General features: G+C 37.4%; 1 protein-coding gene across 1 annotated transcript in view; it reads left to right on the top strand.

The window, feature by feature from the left end:
- Positions 1–17,460, top strand: part of Rfx6 (regulatory factor X6) — a 52,130-nt gene that overhangs the window by 31,497 nt on the left and 3,173 nt on the right. Inside the window, exons 7-17 of the mRNA XM_057762775.1 lie at positions 602–709; positions 3,762–3,839; positions 3,929–4,042; positions 5,733–5,782; positions 7,342–7,501; positions 9,153–9,297; positions 10,714–10,823; positions 12,266–12,383; positions 13,763–13,885; positions 14,479–14,685; positions 16,611–17,123. Of these exons, the coding sequence (XP_057618758.1) occupies positions 602–709; positions 3,762–3,839; positions 3,929–4,042; positions 5,733–5,782; positions 7,342–7,501; positions 9,153–9,297; positions 10,714–10,823; positions 12,266–12,383; positions 13,763–13,885; positions 14,479–14,685; positions 16,611–17,123 (1,726 nt within the window). The remainder of the gene's footprint in view (positions 1–601; positions 710–3,761; positions 3,840–3,928; positions 4,043–5,732; positions 5,783–7,341; positions 7,502–9,152; positions 9,298–10,713; positions 10,824–12,265; positions 12,384–13,762; positions 13,886–14,478; positions 14,686–16,610; positions 17,124–17,460) is intronic.

Below are 17,460 nucleotides of genomic sequence, written 5' to 3'. Positions count from 1 at the left end.
GAGTTTCCCACAGGTCTCCACACAGCAGTATTACACTTCCTTACACAATATGTATTTGCAATATTTTTGTAATTTGCTGAAAACTGCTTTCCTCCAGAGATGCAAAAGAATGACAAACTTCTGAATTTAGTGTAGGGGCGTTGATGTAGAGAAGTTCAAATTACGAGTCTGGAAACCAAAGGAATTAGATGTTAATGAAGTCCTAGCAGTAATGAACCCCCCTGAGACTCAGCAAGCAGATTTAGTTCTCATCGTCTTACAAATGTGCAAATGTGCAGCGGGGATCCAGCAGCCCCTGACTTTGTAGCTAAAGTCTTTACAGCAAGTCCAGAAGTAAATCTTATAAAATGCACCATTACTTTCTAAAAATTATGAAAAATGGCAAATACTCAAAACAAAAACTCCCAAGTGAGAGGGAAAATATTCTGATGACAAAGTTACTTAACATTTGGGGCAAATTGGCTGATGCGTTTGGTTTATTCGATTACACAGTTTACCCAGGCTTCTAAATGTACACAGTTTGAAATGTTCATTTCTGTTTCATTGCCGAATTTGGAGTCCATAACTGTGACATTTCTTTTTGTGCCTCTCTTAACTACAGGGCGGTTTTACTCGTAAATACTCCCTTAGCTCAAAAACAGGAACACTACTTCCAGAGTTCCCCAGTGCTCAACATCTTGTGTACCAAGGATGCATTTCTAAGGACAAGGTATCAATTAAAGACACTTCTCTATCGATTTTCTGATATGCTGGCTCTGTATCTCCTTTTGCTGGGGGATCTTGTGGCACTTGCAGGAAGCAGTCAGAAATCTGCATTATCAAACAGAATTGATTGATTTATAGGAGAGACAAATGTTTACTAACATTGATTAAACACTTTCCAATTAATTATTTACCATCTTTCTGATAGTGTATAATCAGAAGGTAGTAAAATAAATCCCAAAAGGCTAAAGATTATTTTTATTTAAAATTTAAAATTGAGGATATAAAGTAGAATGTGTCTACTGCATCCAGATTTTCAAAGGTAAGTTTTATAGGGTTTTTTTTTTTTTTTTTTGGTTAGTATCATTTCATTTGAATTGTCACTGAGCCTTTCTTTAGGACATAGTCTGTCCCTAACAATGAGGGGGATGCTTAGAAAATGTAAGAGTTATACAAGATGACAAAAAGAAGAATCATTTTCATTGAGTTAATTCTATAAATATTCCTCAATAAGAATTTCTAATGTTTCTTTAATAAAGTTTCATACTAAATCTTATTTTATTTCTGCACTCCTAAAGTCATTTGTTGGAGAATTATTGCCTACATATTAGTGGGTACCATTATTGAATCAGAACTTAATGATCTTTATATGTTTCTTTCAAGTAAAAGTCATTATATTCACGTTGGATGGAAGTGCTTTTGACACATTCATATTTTGAAGTGCAAACACACAGAGATGTCATTAATATTCAACTGAATCATTTTAGCAATAGGTGTTTTGTAGAATGAAGAAGTAAAACTAGAATATTGATTTTTAAAGCTATTGATACATGTAGATGCAGAGTAACTCTAGGGTATATTTGGATGCCAGATGAACCATGCCATGTAAGAAGACGCCAAGTAGTGAAGATAATTTTCAGATGTTGAATACATCCATTTCCTTTTATTCTCACCTCCAATCACATTTCTTAAGGTTACCCTACCTTTTATTTATAGATACAATGACTTTTTAAGTAGAGAAATTGCCAATCGATGTTGTGGCAAAGAGTGGGACTTCGTTTCTTGGAGGAAGAGTGGCATTGGCTCTACTCTGTGGAGAGGACTGCTTGCATGCAAACATGCTATGAAGATGTTTGCTGTGTAAATATACCCGGCGAGAGCCATAGAAGGAAGCAAGCAACAAAGAAAACTAGAGAGGCAAGGAACGTGTGCCAATAGTTTATTTCAGTTTCTCTGCTGGCCTCCTAGGAGTTCTAATCTTTCACACTGAAATGCTGGCAAATCATTTCTCACTCAGGTACCAAGAGTGATTTATTATGAGATCCCTGGCTTCAAAGTTTATCACCAGTGGACTCTTTTATGAGTCCAGGGACTGACACCCTTCTCTTTTTCCTGAAGGATAGCTTAGCCCTTTTACCTTTTTACAGTTGCCAAGATCTACAGGTGACCGATCATTTCCTAGAAAGAGGTTGGGACTGAAGCCAAGGGCTTGAAGCACCATTTTAACAAAGCAGAGTGAGTGGAGAATGCGCAGTGAGAATTTGATCCCAGTAGATATCAGCGCCAGCAGCTGGTCGGGGGGGGGGGGGTTCTCTTTCGTTGAGTGTGAACATCACTCAAGGTGGTGGTCAACTCCACGACATGTTTACTGTCCATAACTGAGATGAAACTTTACTCTTTCTGGTACTGTCTAAAATGATATCTATTCTCAAAAAATAAAATTGAATTATTTTTCTGAAAAATTCAAGAACACTACAATTAAAGTTTAATGTCATAGACATGTAAGTATTAAATAAACACATGAAATATTAAGATATAAAATTTCTGATGAGTTGTGTGTAAAACAGCATATTTGAAAAAATAAATTAAGCAACATGTGAACTAGAATTTTAGCTAGTAGATTTTGTATCCCAACAAGTTATCCTTTATTAACTCGTGTAAATTTAATAAAGTAATTCACTGCATTATAAAAATTTAATACATGCATATTACTTTCTTTGCACATATTTGTACCCAAGTTGCCTGCACTTTTCTCCTTTCCCTCATTCAGCTGTCCCCTTTGTATTTCCTTACAATATGAAGATATAGAGTTTTGACAGTCTTATGACTTCGCTTCCATTCTTCATGCTGTCCTTATTCTCATTTAAAAGATTTGCCTTGGTGATCTATCTAAAAATAATAGCTTTGCCTAAAGTGTAGAACAAGTTTCATTTGTTTTGTCGAAAACATCCTGTTGGAGATAGTTTGTGATCAGCATAACTCCTCGGAGAGAGACTGCTAATTTTCATGACATCATTATTCATTGGCAAACTAGACCATAAAGACCTATGCTGTCCCCAGAAAAAGAGGCAAAACACAAAATATTAGGACAGACAATCGCCACATCACCATAGAGCTGCTGTGATCCAAAGAGATAACACTCACCATTTTTAAAACACGTACTAATCAGTGTTAATTCATTTAGAATTTTTTATCAAGGTGACTCTAGAGTTAATACCTGAAACTGCTACACCACACTGCTCCTAACATCCAAAGAGTTGATGTATTTTAGTCCAGATGTGTGGTAAGACACCTTTAATTCTAGCACTTGGGAGGAGGAAGCAGGCAGATCTCTGTGAGTCTAAGGTCAATTTGGTCCATATCGTCAATTTCAAGTTGGCAAGGGCAACATAGCAAGACCTTGTCTCAACAACAACAAGTTGATACATTTTGAGATCTTACATTCCATTTTTCCAATAAAACATTGTTTTGTCTTATGCAGAAAATTAAATGATATTTCAGTCAATAGTTTCCTTGCTACTACCTTTTTAAATGCTCTCATCACAATCTTATTGTATCATATTGCGTCTTAGCATGTCGTATGGCATCAGTCAGGTCACCAATTTCCTCATCTTTTTTCTTCGTTGGGTAGGTATCTTGAAATAAGGATCTGCTCCTTATTCCAAGTCCTCTGCATTGAATAAAATGTCTGGTCTAAAACAGGAACTTCAAAGTATGAAAGAAACAAACAATGGATTTTTAAAAAATTCTTTAGTTAAGCTTTTTCTTCCTTAACATAGGTTGATACTCTCATAATGATGTACAAAACTCACTGCCAGTGCATCCTTGACAACGCAATCAATGGGAACTTTGAAGAGGTGAGGTGACAAAATGCTTCTCTGTGGCATTGTGCAAGCGTTCACATCCTGTTCTTAATAAGTTAATGTGCTCTTTGCTCTACAACTAGATCCAGCATTTCTTACTCCACTTTTGGCAAGGAATGCCTGACCATCTCCTTCCCCTGCTAGAAAATCCTGTTATCATTGACATTTTCTGTGTTTGTGACTCAATTCTTTATAAGGTAAGTTCTTTGGGGTGCCCTAAGCATGTAGAATTTATTACCTTAAATGACACCCTGAGTGCTTGTAACATAATTACAATTATTTTAAAAACTTTTGACAATAAACAAAACCAGCATAATTTTTTGTTTACAGCTAAGGACAATCCAAAATAAGATGGCTAATATATGAAAAAAATCATTACATTTTGTTACCTCTATGAGATGTTTTCATATTAACATAATACAACATCGGCTTTCTCAGGAGAAAGCAAAATTAGATACCCTCATAGGATTAACACCTTGAAAATCTCTAGCTTGAATAAATTAATGTCCAATTCTGTCCTTAGCCTAATAAGAGTCCACAGATATCTTTAGAATCATTGCAAGAGATCCTGGAAGATGGCCAGGTTGACCTGGCCAAATATTTAATGGGAAGGGAAAGAACATCTGTTACAGTTGAGCAGTAAGTAGGCCCAAAAGAAGGGTAAAATGATATTGCACCTTAAAATCATCTTGCCTGCTAAGTTGTCATATGGAAAAACAAAAAGTATCATTTGAAAACAACCTGATAATGTTTGAGTGAAAGTTCAAACATGTTAGGCAAATGAGTTACTTTTTCATTCCCAGCTTTTTTGGAAAACTAGAGGACACTCCAGCTACACCACCGAGAGGCAGTTTTAGAAACAATTGACGGATTGACTTGAGGATGAGAAGTGAGAGGCCACAGTTTCTATGCTCAGTAACCATAGAATGAGAGAACGCAGAGCCAAGTGCAGGGTTTTCTTGCCTCCACTTCAAGCTCACATTGGTGGACGAGGGAGAGCAATGACTGTCTTTGTTTTGTTTCTTTTTTATTGAATAAATGCCAATATTTACAAAGAAAGGTTCAGTTTGCACTATGAGATTGTCTGTAATGCTTACCACTTGGGAAAGCAATCAGTAGGAGAGGAGAGGTAGTTCTGAGTGAACACAGGAGATACCTAGGCTCAGGTACACAGCTGTCAGAGCAATGCTGTTGGGATAACAGCTCAGCTTTTCTGAGAAATAGCTTTCTCTCTCTCTCTCTCTCTCTCTCTCTCTCTCTCTCTCTCTCTCTCTCTCTCTCTCTCACACACACACACACACACACACACACACAGAGAGAGAGAGAGAGAGAGAGAGAATTATTTTTAAAATTTCAGCCCAATGCAAAATTTTCTGGTTTAAGTATCGTTAAAAATATTTAGTTCTCTTTCTCATGATAGAACCAGGAAGGCACAGAGAACCCAGTAAACAAAACAGTGTAAGCTGAGCTCTGTGAGGTCTTTTCCCACTTAAAGAGAGCATCCAGCTTCTAGTCTGCAAAAACGGTGAGGGATTAACAAGGCCAATTCATGGGTAATTCTCAATAGGGCTGTTGATTGACCATCTCCTATGTTTGCAGACACATCATATATATCCACTCTTGTGAAAGAAATATCTAACCTTCAGAAAGGAATAATGCTATTCTCTAGGAAAGTAACAAGTAAACATAATTAATACATAGTGCATCTGGCCTTAGAAATAATTATTTTTGGTCCTGGGAATGAAGCTCTCTCATCCTAGAGGCCCAGGCTCAGTCTCAGTTCTGCCTAAACCTGGGTGGTAAAACATAAGCTCATTCCCCAAAACTCTGATTGCAATTTGTTAACATAAATAAGGTTCATGTTAACCCTGTTTTGCTTTGGTTAAGGTTCTTACAGATGTCCTCATTCCTGCAACAATGCAAGAAATGCCTGAAAGGTATGTTAAGTTGATAAAACCTGACAGGTCCTCAGAAGAATGGCAGCTTCACATCATACACGACGCTAATGAAAAGAAATGGCTTGGAATTCCAAGAATTAAGAAAAAAACTTAAGTTATTGTACTTTTATGATTAACTTTAATTTATTCTGCAAAATTGGAAAGTAACATAATGAAATTGCAACCATCTTTCAGCAAAGAACTAAGATCTTAAATGCTGTATTTAAAATATATGGGGAGATTTTTCACACAGCCATTTCTAGGGTGAAGATATAACTTTGGGACGAAACAAAATTTTCTTTTAAAAATAGTCTATAAAATAAGTTATTTTTAAGCAGATAACACAAACTAATTTATGCCTTCATGCATACTCAATGCATATAGCTTGACAAAAATATTTACTTTTGACATATTTTCATCAGAATGCTTTCTTTCTTTACATAATAGTTGGCCTTGGTCTGGTCAGTAGTTTCTTTTAGTTATCCCTGGCACACTTTAGACAAATAATCTGCATGAGTTAGTTATACACACCAATTTTGTGTTACGGCCCAACGGCTATGCTTAATGGCAAGCAGCTAGTTAGGCGACTATTTCTAACAGTAGAAACTGCTGAGCTTTATTAAATCATATTTTTCAAAATACCTTTGACTATGCACAACTGAAAAACTGAAAGCTCAATATTAACATCGTAGCAGTTCCTCTGAGAATATTTCTACGTCAGTGTACTTTCCCTTCACTCAGAGAACACTGCAATTTATTTAGTAGACTCATTGTCATTGACTGATAAGTAAATGCTTAAATACTATTCAAGAGTTGATATTATAATCCAAAATTACCAAATGGGGAAGCTGGAAATGGAGAGTTCACTTAATGTCCCAGAGGTAGCTAAACCCCAGAGTTTGACCCCAAACTTTGCTTAGTCTTTTCATTATGTTTTATCACTGTTTCCCATGTACAAACCACATGAGCTATGCTTAGACTGCTTCTGTGAAACAAATATGAATATTTTAGGGTTTTAAACATTTATATGTTCTTACATACATGCTGAAAAAATTTGCAGTTTTAAGTTGACTCTATTCATAGTATAGAGTCATCTGTTAAAATTAGATTTGGATGATAAGAATATATTAATAAAACTGATTAAACACATAAAATGTTATAATGTCAATATATTTATCATCTAAGAAGTCAAAATATGGAATAAAAAGCTGACATAATTTTCCAAGACATGTGTTTCACAGAAAGCAATGAGTTATGAGTTAATAATAATAAGGTACCTATTGATTTTGTGCTAGGATCAAATAAGGGCATTTTCCATAAGTTAAAACACTCTCATAGCCAGCTACTATTCTTTACCCTGTTAAATAGGTGAGGAAACTGGAGTTTGAGGGAATTGATCATTTTGAATTAAGATCATATATTAGCAGCTCTAGGCTAAGTCTGTTGTCTCCAAATTTATGATTTTAGAAATCCTAACCAACATGATTCATCCATAGAAATGTAGATATTCAATACATTTTTTGAACAGTGTAGAACCTAACCCAGAGTTTTCTTTTTAGCTTGTTGGCAGACATAAGAAATTTTGCTAAAAATTGGGAACAGTGGGTTGTTTCATCCTTGGAAAACTTGCCAGAAGCCCTTACTGACAAGAAAATTCCCATCGTGCGAAGATTTGTATCCTCTCTGAAGCGACAGACGTCTTTCTTGCATCTTGCTCAGGTATGGAGTCCTCCAAGAATTTGAGTCACCCAAATCAAAGGGACTCTTCCAATTAAGGATCTTTCACAATTTGAAGGAAACTAAGCATACAACATCAAGATGTAATGTGAAACCTAGGGCAAATACTAGACCCTAGAGATGATGCATAGATATAGAATTATATCTGTGTGTCTGTATTTTAGCTAACTGTATAGCATAAGCATTAATATCCTGCTCTTGGAAATAGACAATACCCATGTGAGATGATGTGTATAGTGTGATAAGAAGTTGGATGGAGAGCATTCTGTAATTCTCTACTCTGGTTTTGCAATGCTTTTGTGATTTTAATTTATTTCAAAATAAAAATAATATTACTGCAATCTCAAAAGCAAGATACCAACTGGTATAAGTTAAAGTTGTGAGGAGTGAGGCTGTGTGGGTTTTTTTTTACATTTATCTTTTAAAGTGAGTATGAATATGTCTGTGTATGTGCAGAAGAGTACAGGTGTCTGTAGAGGCCAGAGGCATTGGATATCCCGGACTTAGAGTTATAGGTGGTGGCGAACTGACTGACATAGGTACTGGGAATCAAATTTAACCCTCTTGAATAACAGTATGTGCTCTTATCCTCTGAGCCATCTCTCCAGCCTGGCTGTGCGATATATAATGTTATTAAACCTCCAAGCCCTCCTTACTCTAAACTGATACCTACAGTCACTGTCAAATATGGAGCAGGAAACTAATTCATAAGTAGGAAAATCACATACGGTTGTCACAGTCACTTAATTGTTGACTTTATGAAGGTTTTCAGTGTCCCAAATTAAAAACAAAGAAACAAACAAACAGACAAACTAGTTAGATAGGTCCAGATAAGAAATGTAACATTAAGCCGGGCGGTGGTGGCACACGCCTTTAATCCCAGCACTCGGGAGGCAGAGGCAGGCGGATCTCTGGGAGTTCGAGGCCAGCCTGGTCTATAAGAGCTAGTTCTGGGACGGGCACCAAAAGCTACAGAAAAACCCTGTCTCGAAAAACCAAAAAAAAAAAAAAAAGAAAGAAAGAAAGAAAAAAATGTAACATTAAGATGTTATTTCTAAAATCATCATCATTTTAATCATCCTTGCTTTGTGATGATAGATCAAAAATAGTATTTCCATCTTCTAAATCTCAAATGAAATTTCAAGTCTATTTCAAAGATGACCATGAGTTTCAGTTATTACTTTTAATTTTAAAATGAGGAAAAAGTTTGAGCAGAGCAGATAATTCAGTCATTAAGTATTTGCCATACAAACATAAGGACCAGAACTCACACAAAAGTCAGGCATGGCAACAGCTTATACCCATAAAGTCGGTGCAGAAAAGACAGAACGATGAGGGTCCCTGGAGCTTTCAGGCCAGTCAGTGTACTTGAATCGGTAAATTCTGGGTTCAATGAGAGTTTTTGTCTCAAAAAATTGTATGGAGACAAACTAAGGAAGACACCCAATGTAGACATCTGGCTTCCACAGAGACACATGCGTACAAATACATACAAACATGTATTTATACACAGATAAGCTCCAAAGTTATTTATGATTGTCTTCCTTCAAGAAGCTACTTTTATCAAAACTAAAGACTTTCTCCAATAGACTATAATTGATACACTTTAGTGTCTTTTTCTGTCCATGTGCAGATTGCCAGACCAGCTCTCTTTGACCAGCATGTGGTGAATTCCATGGTATCAGACATTGAAAAGGTTGACTTAAACAGCATCGGATCTCAGGCGCTTCTCACCATACCCAGCAGTACAGACACGGAGTCTGACATCTACAGTGAACGTGAGTCTGTTTAGCTAACAACAGAATCTCCTAATTTTGACACTATCAGCCCTTTGGTAGATAACTAGGGGGCAGGGAGGCTGTGCCATTCATTCATTGTAGGGCATTTATCAGCATCATTGGCGTCTGTGCACTAGATGCCATGAGCATCACATACCCTCCAGTTGTGGCAATCAAAAATGTCTCTAGAAGATACCAAATGTCCCTGACAGCAAAATGACATCTGTTGGAAAAAGTCTTATGAAAACATTTTAATTAAAAACAAACAAATAAACAAAAACTGTTCTCATTGAAAATTTATACTTACTGTGGGAAATACTGAAGAAAATGAAAGTAACTGATCATTTTACTGTCCAGAAACAATGAAACATAAATAATCAGGAAACGATCCACATGGCTTTGAGTTTTCTGAACTTGCCTCCACTTTTATATGAGATACAATAATATTTGCTTATGTCCTACGTTCCTGTCATTGTACTGTTTTTGATACATATAAAGATTGTACTTTAACATAATGCTATTAAAAATACAGATCTGAGCCAGACTTAGATGATTTGACCAAGTTAACTAAACCCATGAGTGTAGTTAAGCATCTGTGCTCAATACTAAGGAATAGCAGCAGACTATTTTCCCCTTACTTTCTGTCAGCTAAGATAGAGCCTGCAGCTTCCTACAGAACATGACAATGGCTTGATCTTGGATTCCAACCTCAAGCCTCATTTCAGTTAGCTCTATTACATCCCGTGGTTCACAAGACCGCAACCCTTCAACAAGATGATAATCCTAGACTGTCCCTTTAAATTTTCTGAGAGATGTTATCTATGTAAATAACTCAGTTCTGCCATGCAGAGCTTAATTTGTAGAAGATAGTCTTTCAGAAAGCAGAAAACCAACAAGCCTAGCCTAGGTCATTCATTAGCTTTCTGTGTAGCTAATGAGTTATTTTCAATAAGTCAAAGGACTGAATTAAAAAGGAGTATTCATCATATTAATTATTCCTATCAAGTACATGTGTAAACACACACATATAAAGTATAAACCTATATTTCAGTATATCCTGAGACAGATATACTGATGACTATAAGCATTTTTGTTACTATTATCAGGATAAAAAGTTAATGTATTTCACATATTGATCCATCTCTCTTTATGCCGCATTTCTAATGATTTATAGCTCAAAGTTTTGTCTTAGGTTCAAAGTAGTTGTGGTATATTTTAATTTTTATTTACCACAATGCTAATTATTCTTAGTAGCAAGTTTTGTAATGAGATGTTCCTTTATGCATATAATGTATTTTGATCATATTTATCCTTAATTACCCTTCTTTTTCCTCCCACTCCCATCGATTCCCTTCCTCTTCCCAACTATTGTGTGTTCTCCTACTGTTCCCCCTTCTCTTCCCTTTGACACGGTAGATGACTCTATCACTGTGTTCCACGAACTGAAGGATCTCCTTAAGAAGAACGCTACGGTCGAGGCATTTATTGAGTGGTTGGATACTGTGGTAGAGCAGAGAGTTATAAAGGTAATTTTATGAAAATTTCAGGAAGTATTTTTAAGAAAAAAAATCCTAAACTGGCTGTATTTTTTGACTGGTGTGGAAAAGGTCCGCACTGTGTATTTCTGAACTGTAATTTGTTTATCTGTGATAATAAGGAACTTGGGCCAACCTAGATGGCATTCAACAGATAAATGGATAGCGAAAAATGTGGCACATATATGCAGTGGAATTTTTTCACCTTTTGGGAAAGATGAAATTTTTTGGAAAATGGCTGGATCTGGGAAACATAGTATTAAGTGAGGTGATGCAAGCCATGTGTTTTTCCCTCACACATGAGCCTGAGATGGAGTCTGAAACTGTGTACACATTACATGTAACTGTGGATAAAGACAAGAAGGGTAAAAACAGGTGATGAGAAAGGAGGAGGTGGGGAAAGGATGCATGGCACATGAGAGAGGTAAGAGACTCTGGTGGAATTATGGGAGTTCAAGTGTAGCAGCTGAGGGCAAGAGATAAGGAGAAGGAGCATCTACTAAAATATACTTTGCTCAACATTGCCATAATGAGATTTTATAGCTTGTTTGATGATCTTAAAATATTAAAATTCTTTGTAAAGTTTTTGATACCCTATAAAATTGAATGACCCAAATATTAAAATTAGGAATACAACCAGTTTGAAAGCACTGAACAGAGTCAGTTCTGATTCTTTCTTAATCACAGGCTACGGGATACTATTTTTTTCTCTATCACCAGTTTATACAGTTACACCTGAACAACAGCATTAATTAAAGATAAACTTAGAAATGGAAAGATTTGCATCTTTCCAAAGAAGCAAATTTTCTATATACTTATTGGAACTGTGATTTTTACACACGCAAATTCTGATTCTGAAAGGTCACAATTTTACATTTTCTATTTGATTTCTTCAACTCTTTCAGTTAACCTTCAAGTCATCCATCATGAAGAAAGGCATTGAGAACAAACACGTCCCTCACTAGCTGGCGTGAGCCACTCCATTTCAAGGAAACTGGTTATAGTCTGGGGACTTTTTGTTCGGGAAGGAAAACAGACTCTCGTTCAGTACCAGAGAAGTCTGTTAATCATTTACAGAAAAGTGAAACCCTTGCTTCATACCTTACCTTCTGTCCTTCTTAAAGCTTTATCAAAAACAAGTCAAGATAAAAATACATTGTAAATTTCATTTTATAATCTAATTCTGGTAGGAAACCAAGCTATAAAGAATAAAGTTATAGTGTCTTTAAAATTACAAAACAAAATAAGAGAACAAAACAAAAGCAAAAATAAAACCAAAACAAAAAACCATCCACAGGCTGAAGTTAAAACTTGCTGGACAAATCATAGTCACACTATCTGCTTGTCGGGCAGTTTATCTGCTATTCATCTGGACAGGACTCACGTGCAGTGACAGCAGATTTCATAGCTTCGTTTTGCTCTTTTACTTTTAGACAAGCAAACAAAATGGAAGGTCTCTGAAGAAGAGGGCTCAAGACTTCCTGCTAAAATGGAGCTTTTTCGGTGCCCGTGTAATGCATAGCCTCACCTTGAACAACGCGTCGAGTTTTGGTACTCAGTGTGCTTTATAATGATTGGTTTCTGAATCATCTCACTCATTCTTCAGCTCACCCATTTTCAGTGCCTTATTACTGATTTTTTTCCCATTTCAAAACAGATTTGGATATCAACCACGCAGAGAATGGTAGTTAGGAGCTGCGGTTCTGGAATCAGATCCCTGCAGTGTCAAATCCTAATGCTGTTTTTTCCTTGAGGATTTCCTTAGTGTTCCCTAAGCCAGTCTGAGGAATATTCTTTTCATAACATATAGGTATTAGGTGAGGTGATCTAAATAAAAACACTTTTCCCTACATAAACCATGCATAGAAGTGCTTGCATAGATTTTCTTCATAAAACAAACAAGTAAAAGCAATGACTGCGACCCACTTCCCCAGAGGCTCTACCCACTGTGTAATAAAGCTGCCTCTTGCATCTTTCCCCGGGATCCACACAGCTGCACTTGAAGAATCCATGTGTAACTTAGAAGGCACAGGTTCCTAAGTGTCGAACTGTCTTGCCTGATTTTTAAACCTGCAATATAAATCGGGTTGTTAGCTCTTTCAAAGTGTTTGGTATCTTGTTTTCCCTAAACTTTCTGAGCTCACTAATCTCCAGTTACAATACTAAATATATAGATGGTGGATTGGGTTTTAAGAACTTTTCATATTACAAAACAGATTTGAGTCAACTAAAGTTTCATCTAGGGTTCAAAAGAATTGAAGTCAAATAATGTGTTGCCAGGTCAAAAACAATATAGTCTATCATTTCAAATATTTTTTCTTATATTTCAAATTTCTTAAAATGCACAACACTGGTCTGACTTTAGTATAAAGGAAAGACTTTTGTTAGGAAAACGACTGAACAGTTCAAAGAGCTTTAAAGTTCCCAGGTCTGTCTTTCACATGAAAATCACTCATTGGCTTTTATTTTTAAATCAAATATGGTTCAAGCTAGAAAGACATCTTATTTGATAAAAATTTCAGAGAACGTTGGCCACCGTCTAATTATTTAGTACAATGTAAACAGAAATCAAGCAGAAGAGAGCTCATTCTCCCCAGCTAAAGCTTATCATGCTCCGGTGTGTGCTCTCTTAAAGCATAAAGCCTGTCTCACTTTCATCCGCGTTTCCCTTTGATGTAATTAGTGGCCGAAGGACTGGCAGGACAGTGCACACAGGGAGCTGGGCAGGAGGTACACAGAAAGATTAGAGCCCCAAGTGAAGCATGTTGGTCTTAGCGGGTCATTTAAAGTCCAACACGTGTTTGTTTATTTCACTTGTTCCTTGTAAAGTGTGGTGAGATGGTCACAAAGATAAGTTTTTTCTACCTTTCCTTTTCTCCCTCCTTCCCCCTTTTTTTCTCTCTGTGCATGCCCCCTCTTCTATAAACAAGGATCTTTCCACCTGATCCGGATGCTTCTGGATGAATACATTCTCCTGGCCATGGAGACTCAATTTAACAATGACAAAGAGCAGGAGCTACAGAATTTATTGGACAAATATATGAAGAACTCAGGTAACTTAAACAACTATTATACTGTCCACGTTTCCCATGGGGTTCTCTAGTCTTAATTTTCCTCCCATCTTAGCACCGCTAGCATGGTACCTGGACCCAGGATGGAGTAATACCCTTTCCCCTCTAGTTAGACACAGCAGTGAAAGTTTCTCGATGGAAACTGGAAATTTACGCAACTTAACCTTCTTAATTTCTGAGACTTTAGATGAAGTTAGAGAAGCATCTGCCATACCCCCACCCCCACAAAAAAATTCTTGTAATCCAAACAACACATGTAGCAATGCCACGTAGAAATACAATGGGAGATGGGAGAAGGATAGCCTGTTTCAGGTAAGAAGTTTGCATTCTGAAACCTGTTTAGCCCAGAGTGGGTTGTTTAGTGCCCTTCCGAATATACCCATTCACAAATACCCAACTGGCAAACCCAGTGCCATCAATATCAAAGCCTGTCTCCTGTGGAAAATATCATGCAGGAGTTTCCAGATTCATTACTCAACCAAGATCCACTTTCAGGGTCTTTTGCTTGGCCTTGTCAACGAAGAGCATTTCACAATCTCCTCTTTGTCACTTTAAAATACCAATACCGTTTGCAGATGCGAGTAAAGCTGCCTTCTTGGCTTCCCCGAGCTCGTGCTTTTTGGCCAACCGTAATAAGGGCAGCTCACTTTCCAATGACACCGTGAAGAATGAAAGCCATGTGGAGACAGCCTATGTCCCTCTGCCTTCCAGCCAGCCTGCAGCCATACCGCCCGCTCTGCACCCATTCCCATCTGAGAACGCTGAGAACATATCACTCCCAGGTATGCGGAGAAACAGGAAAGCACACTTAGCATGTTCCAGCCCACCACAGTGAGCCCGTTCCTTCTTTTCTCTCAACACTTCCAAACCCAGGAATACCAAGGAGAAATATTGTAAAAGAAAAAAAAAGTTTTTTAAACATATGAATTTAGATTTCTCACTTTTTGCAATACTATTTATATTTATACATTACTTATGAGATTATCACATACTAACAATAACTCATATCAGAAGCAAGAAAACATCTCTTCATCTAATAGAAGAAAATCTATCTTAGATATGCATAAAATCTTTAAGATTCTTTGAAGATAAAGTGTGGGCTGCTTTTCAGACATGGTGGCAGACATCTGTATTCCCAGCATTCAGGGAACTGAGGTCACGAGTTCAATCCGGGCTGAGTTTCACAGCAAAACCCTGCCTTTTTCTTTCTCCTTTTGACACCAAATTATTTACTTCATAAAAAATACACTGCATTGCACTTTAATTAAAATTAAAATCCCTTACTGTACATGAACTATTAACACAAAGAACATTTCAACTGATAGAATTTTCAGACTCCACTTTTAAAACATAATTTCTTTATTGATTCTTTGGGAATTTCACTTCATGCACTCCCATTCCCAGTTCTCCGTATCTCCCTTTGCCCTTGCAGCATCCCTCCTCACCAAAAATTAAACAACAACAACAAAAAGACCTCTTGGTTCCTGCTCCTCCTTCTTTCCTGCCTCTCCAATGGCTCTTCACGCACTCTACCCTTTTACCCAATCAGCTTTACTTGCAAATGTTCATTACAATGAGTCATTGGCCAGATTCAGGGCCTGTGGTTTCTGGTACACCGTCATCACTGGACCAAAACTCCTCTGGGATATCCTGCCACTTTCCTCCATCATGGAGATCCTGTGGGTATTGTTCCACTGGACCAGTCCCTTCATGAGCAGGACATAAATGGGGTAGATGTTAGGTTGGGCCAACCCCAGGCCCTGGATGTGGGCCTGGGTAGTAGCTGTGCCCAAAATTCTGCCTTTAAAAACTGGGTTGCTTATTTGATTTTTGGCTTTGGTGAGATGTCTGTTCTGGTCACTGAAGGTCCGCTATACAATAATTTTATGCTTTGAAGCAAAATGAGTTTTCAATGATGTAAACTAGATGCCAGAGAATATTTTAAATATGCTTATTGGCTCATGGGCTTTATAAAAGTCCCATTTTGTACATTAATTCATTGGGCATGTAGAATTTTAAGACAAGAGAGGCCTTGTAACACCATGGTTTAATTATACCAAAGGAAAGCCCAGGGATTGGAGACATTTGTAAATCCCATGGCTTGACAGTCATGTATCCATGATGTTTTCAGCTGTCTCTTAAACAATGGGCACTGCAATGTCGATGCAGTGATTGAATATTAAATCATTTGGATTTTTATTATAGTACAGTGTGGGCATCATGCTCCTTTGCCCTTCCTACTTGTGACTTCTTTTTTTTTAATTAAAAATATTTTTCACCAGTCTGGTCTACAAAGTTCCAGGACTAAACAAGGCTATACATTGAAACCTTGTCTTGAAAAGCCAAAAAAAAAGGAAGAATTTTTTTCATACAATATATTTTTATCACATTTTCCCCCTTCCCCTTCCTCCTTCCAGCTCCTCTCAGATTACCCCAGATCCTCCCCACCTCCCCTACCCTAAGAAAATGAAACAATCCTAGATTTTACTCTTACTGACTCCAAGTTACCACTGCAGTAAAATATAGCTGTGTGGTGAATATATGTGTGCCTATATATTCTCCCGTTTAGTTATTCATAAAAAGTAGGAATTACTAAATTGGAACAAATGGTACTTTCATAAACTGTTTGAATACTTTCAAAGTCATCGTCCTATCTGCTTACTATGCTGCTCACAGAATGCTCTCGCTCTTTTTTTTTTTTTTCCAGGTCAAATAGAGCTTTCACAGAGCACTGGCCATCTGATGACACCACCTATTTCTCCAGCCATGGCAAGCCGAGGGAGCGTCATTAACCAAGGGCCAATGGCAGGCAGACCCCCAAGTGTGGGCTCAGTTCTCCCAGTTCCAACACACTGCTCGACGTATCCAGAGCCAATTTATCCTACCCTCCCTGCAGCCAACCATGACTTGTATGGGACCAACTCCAATTATCAGACTGTGTTTAGGACACAGTCTCACCCTGCATCAAGCCTCTTTCCTCACCGCGCAGAGCATGGGCGATGCATGGCCTGGACTGAACAACAGCTTTCTAGAGACTTCTTCGGTGGCAGTTGTGCTGGGTCTCCGTACAATCCCAGGCCACCTTCCAGCTATGGACCCTCCACACACACGCAAGAGTCACATGGCATGCAGTTTTTGAGCACAGGAAGCTTCAATTTCCTTAGTAATGCAGGAGCTGGCAGCTGCCAAGGAGCCCCTTTGCCTTCTACTTCTCCTAATGGTATATAACTTTAAAAAACATTTTCCTGGCTTTGAAGAAGGCAGTAGGGCAATCTGATATGGAGTATCACCTCTGCTGAGCAATGCACCTTCCAGTAAAAACTGTAAAAAAAAAAAAAAAAAAAAAACACGAAATTTTAGCTCTTGTAGAATAGTCTGCCACACCCAATTAATTCTTGTGTGTTTATTAAAATTTATCACAAATGATTTGAAAACAGTCAAAACATATGCCAGATACCTACCTACAAATAAGATTATTTTTTTCCTTTGACACATTTTCTATCTAAGCTATGTCTTCCAGAGAATTAGCAGCACATAAGACTGGCACTAAAATCAAT

This window comes from Chionomys nivalis, chromosome 2, assembly GCF_950005125.1.
Source record: "Chionomys nivalis chromosome 2, mChiNiv1.1, whole genome shotgun sequence".
In the NCBI taxonomy this organism is placed as follows: Eukaryota; Metazoa; Chordata; class Mammalia; order Rodentia; family Cricetidae; genus Chionomys; species Chionomys nivalis.
Note: the sequence above shows the minus strand (reverse complement) of the source record. Positions and strands in the feature narration are given on the sequence as shown.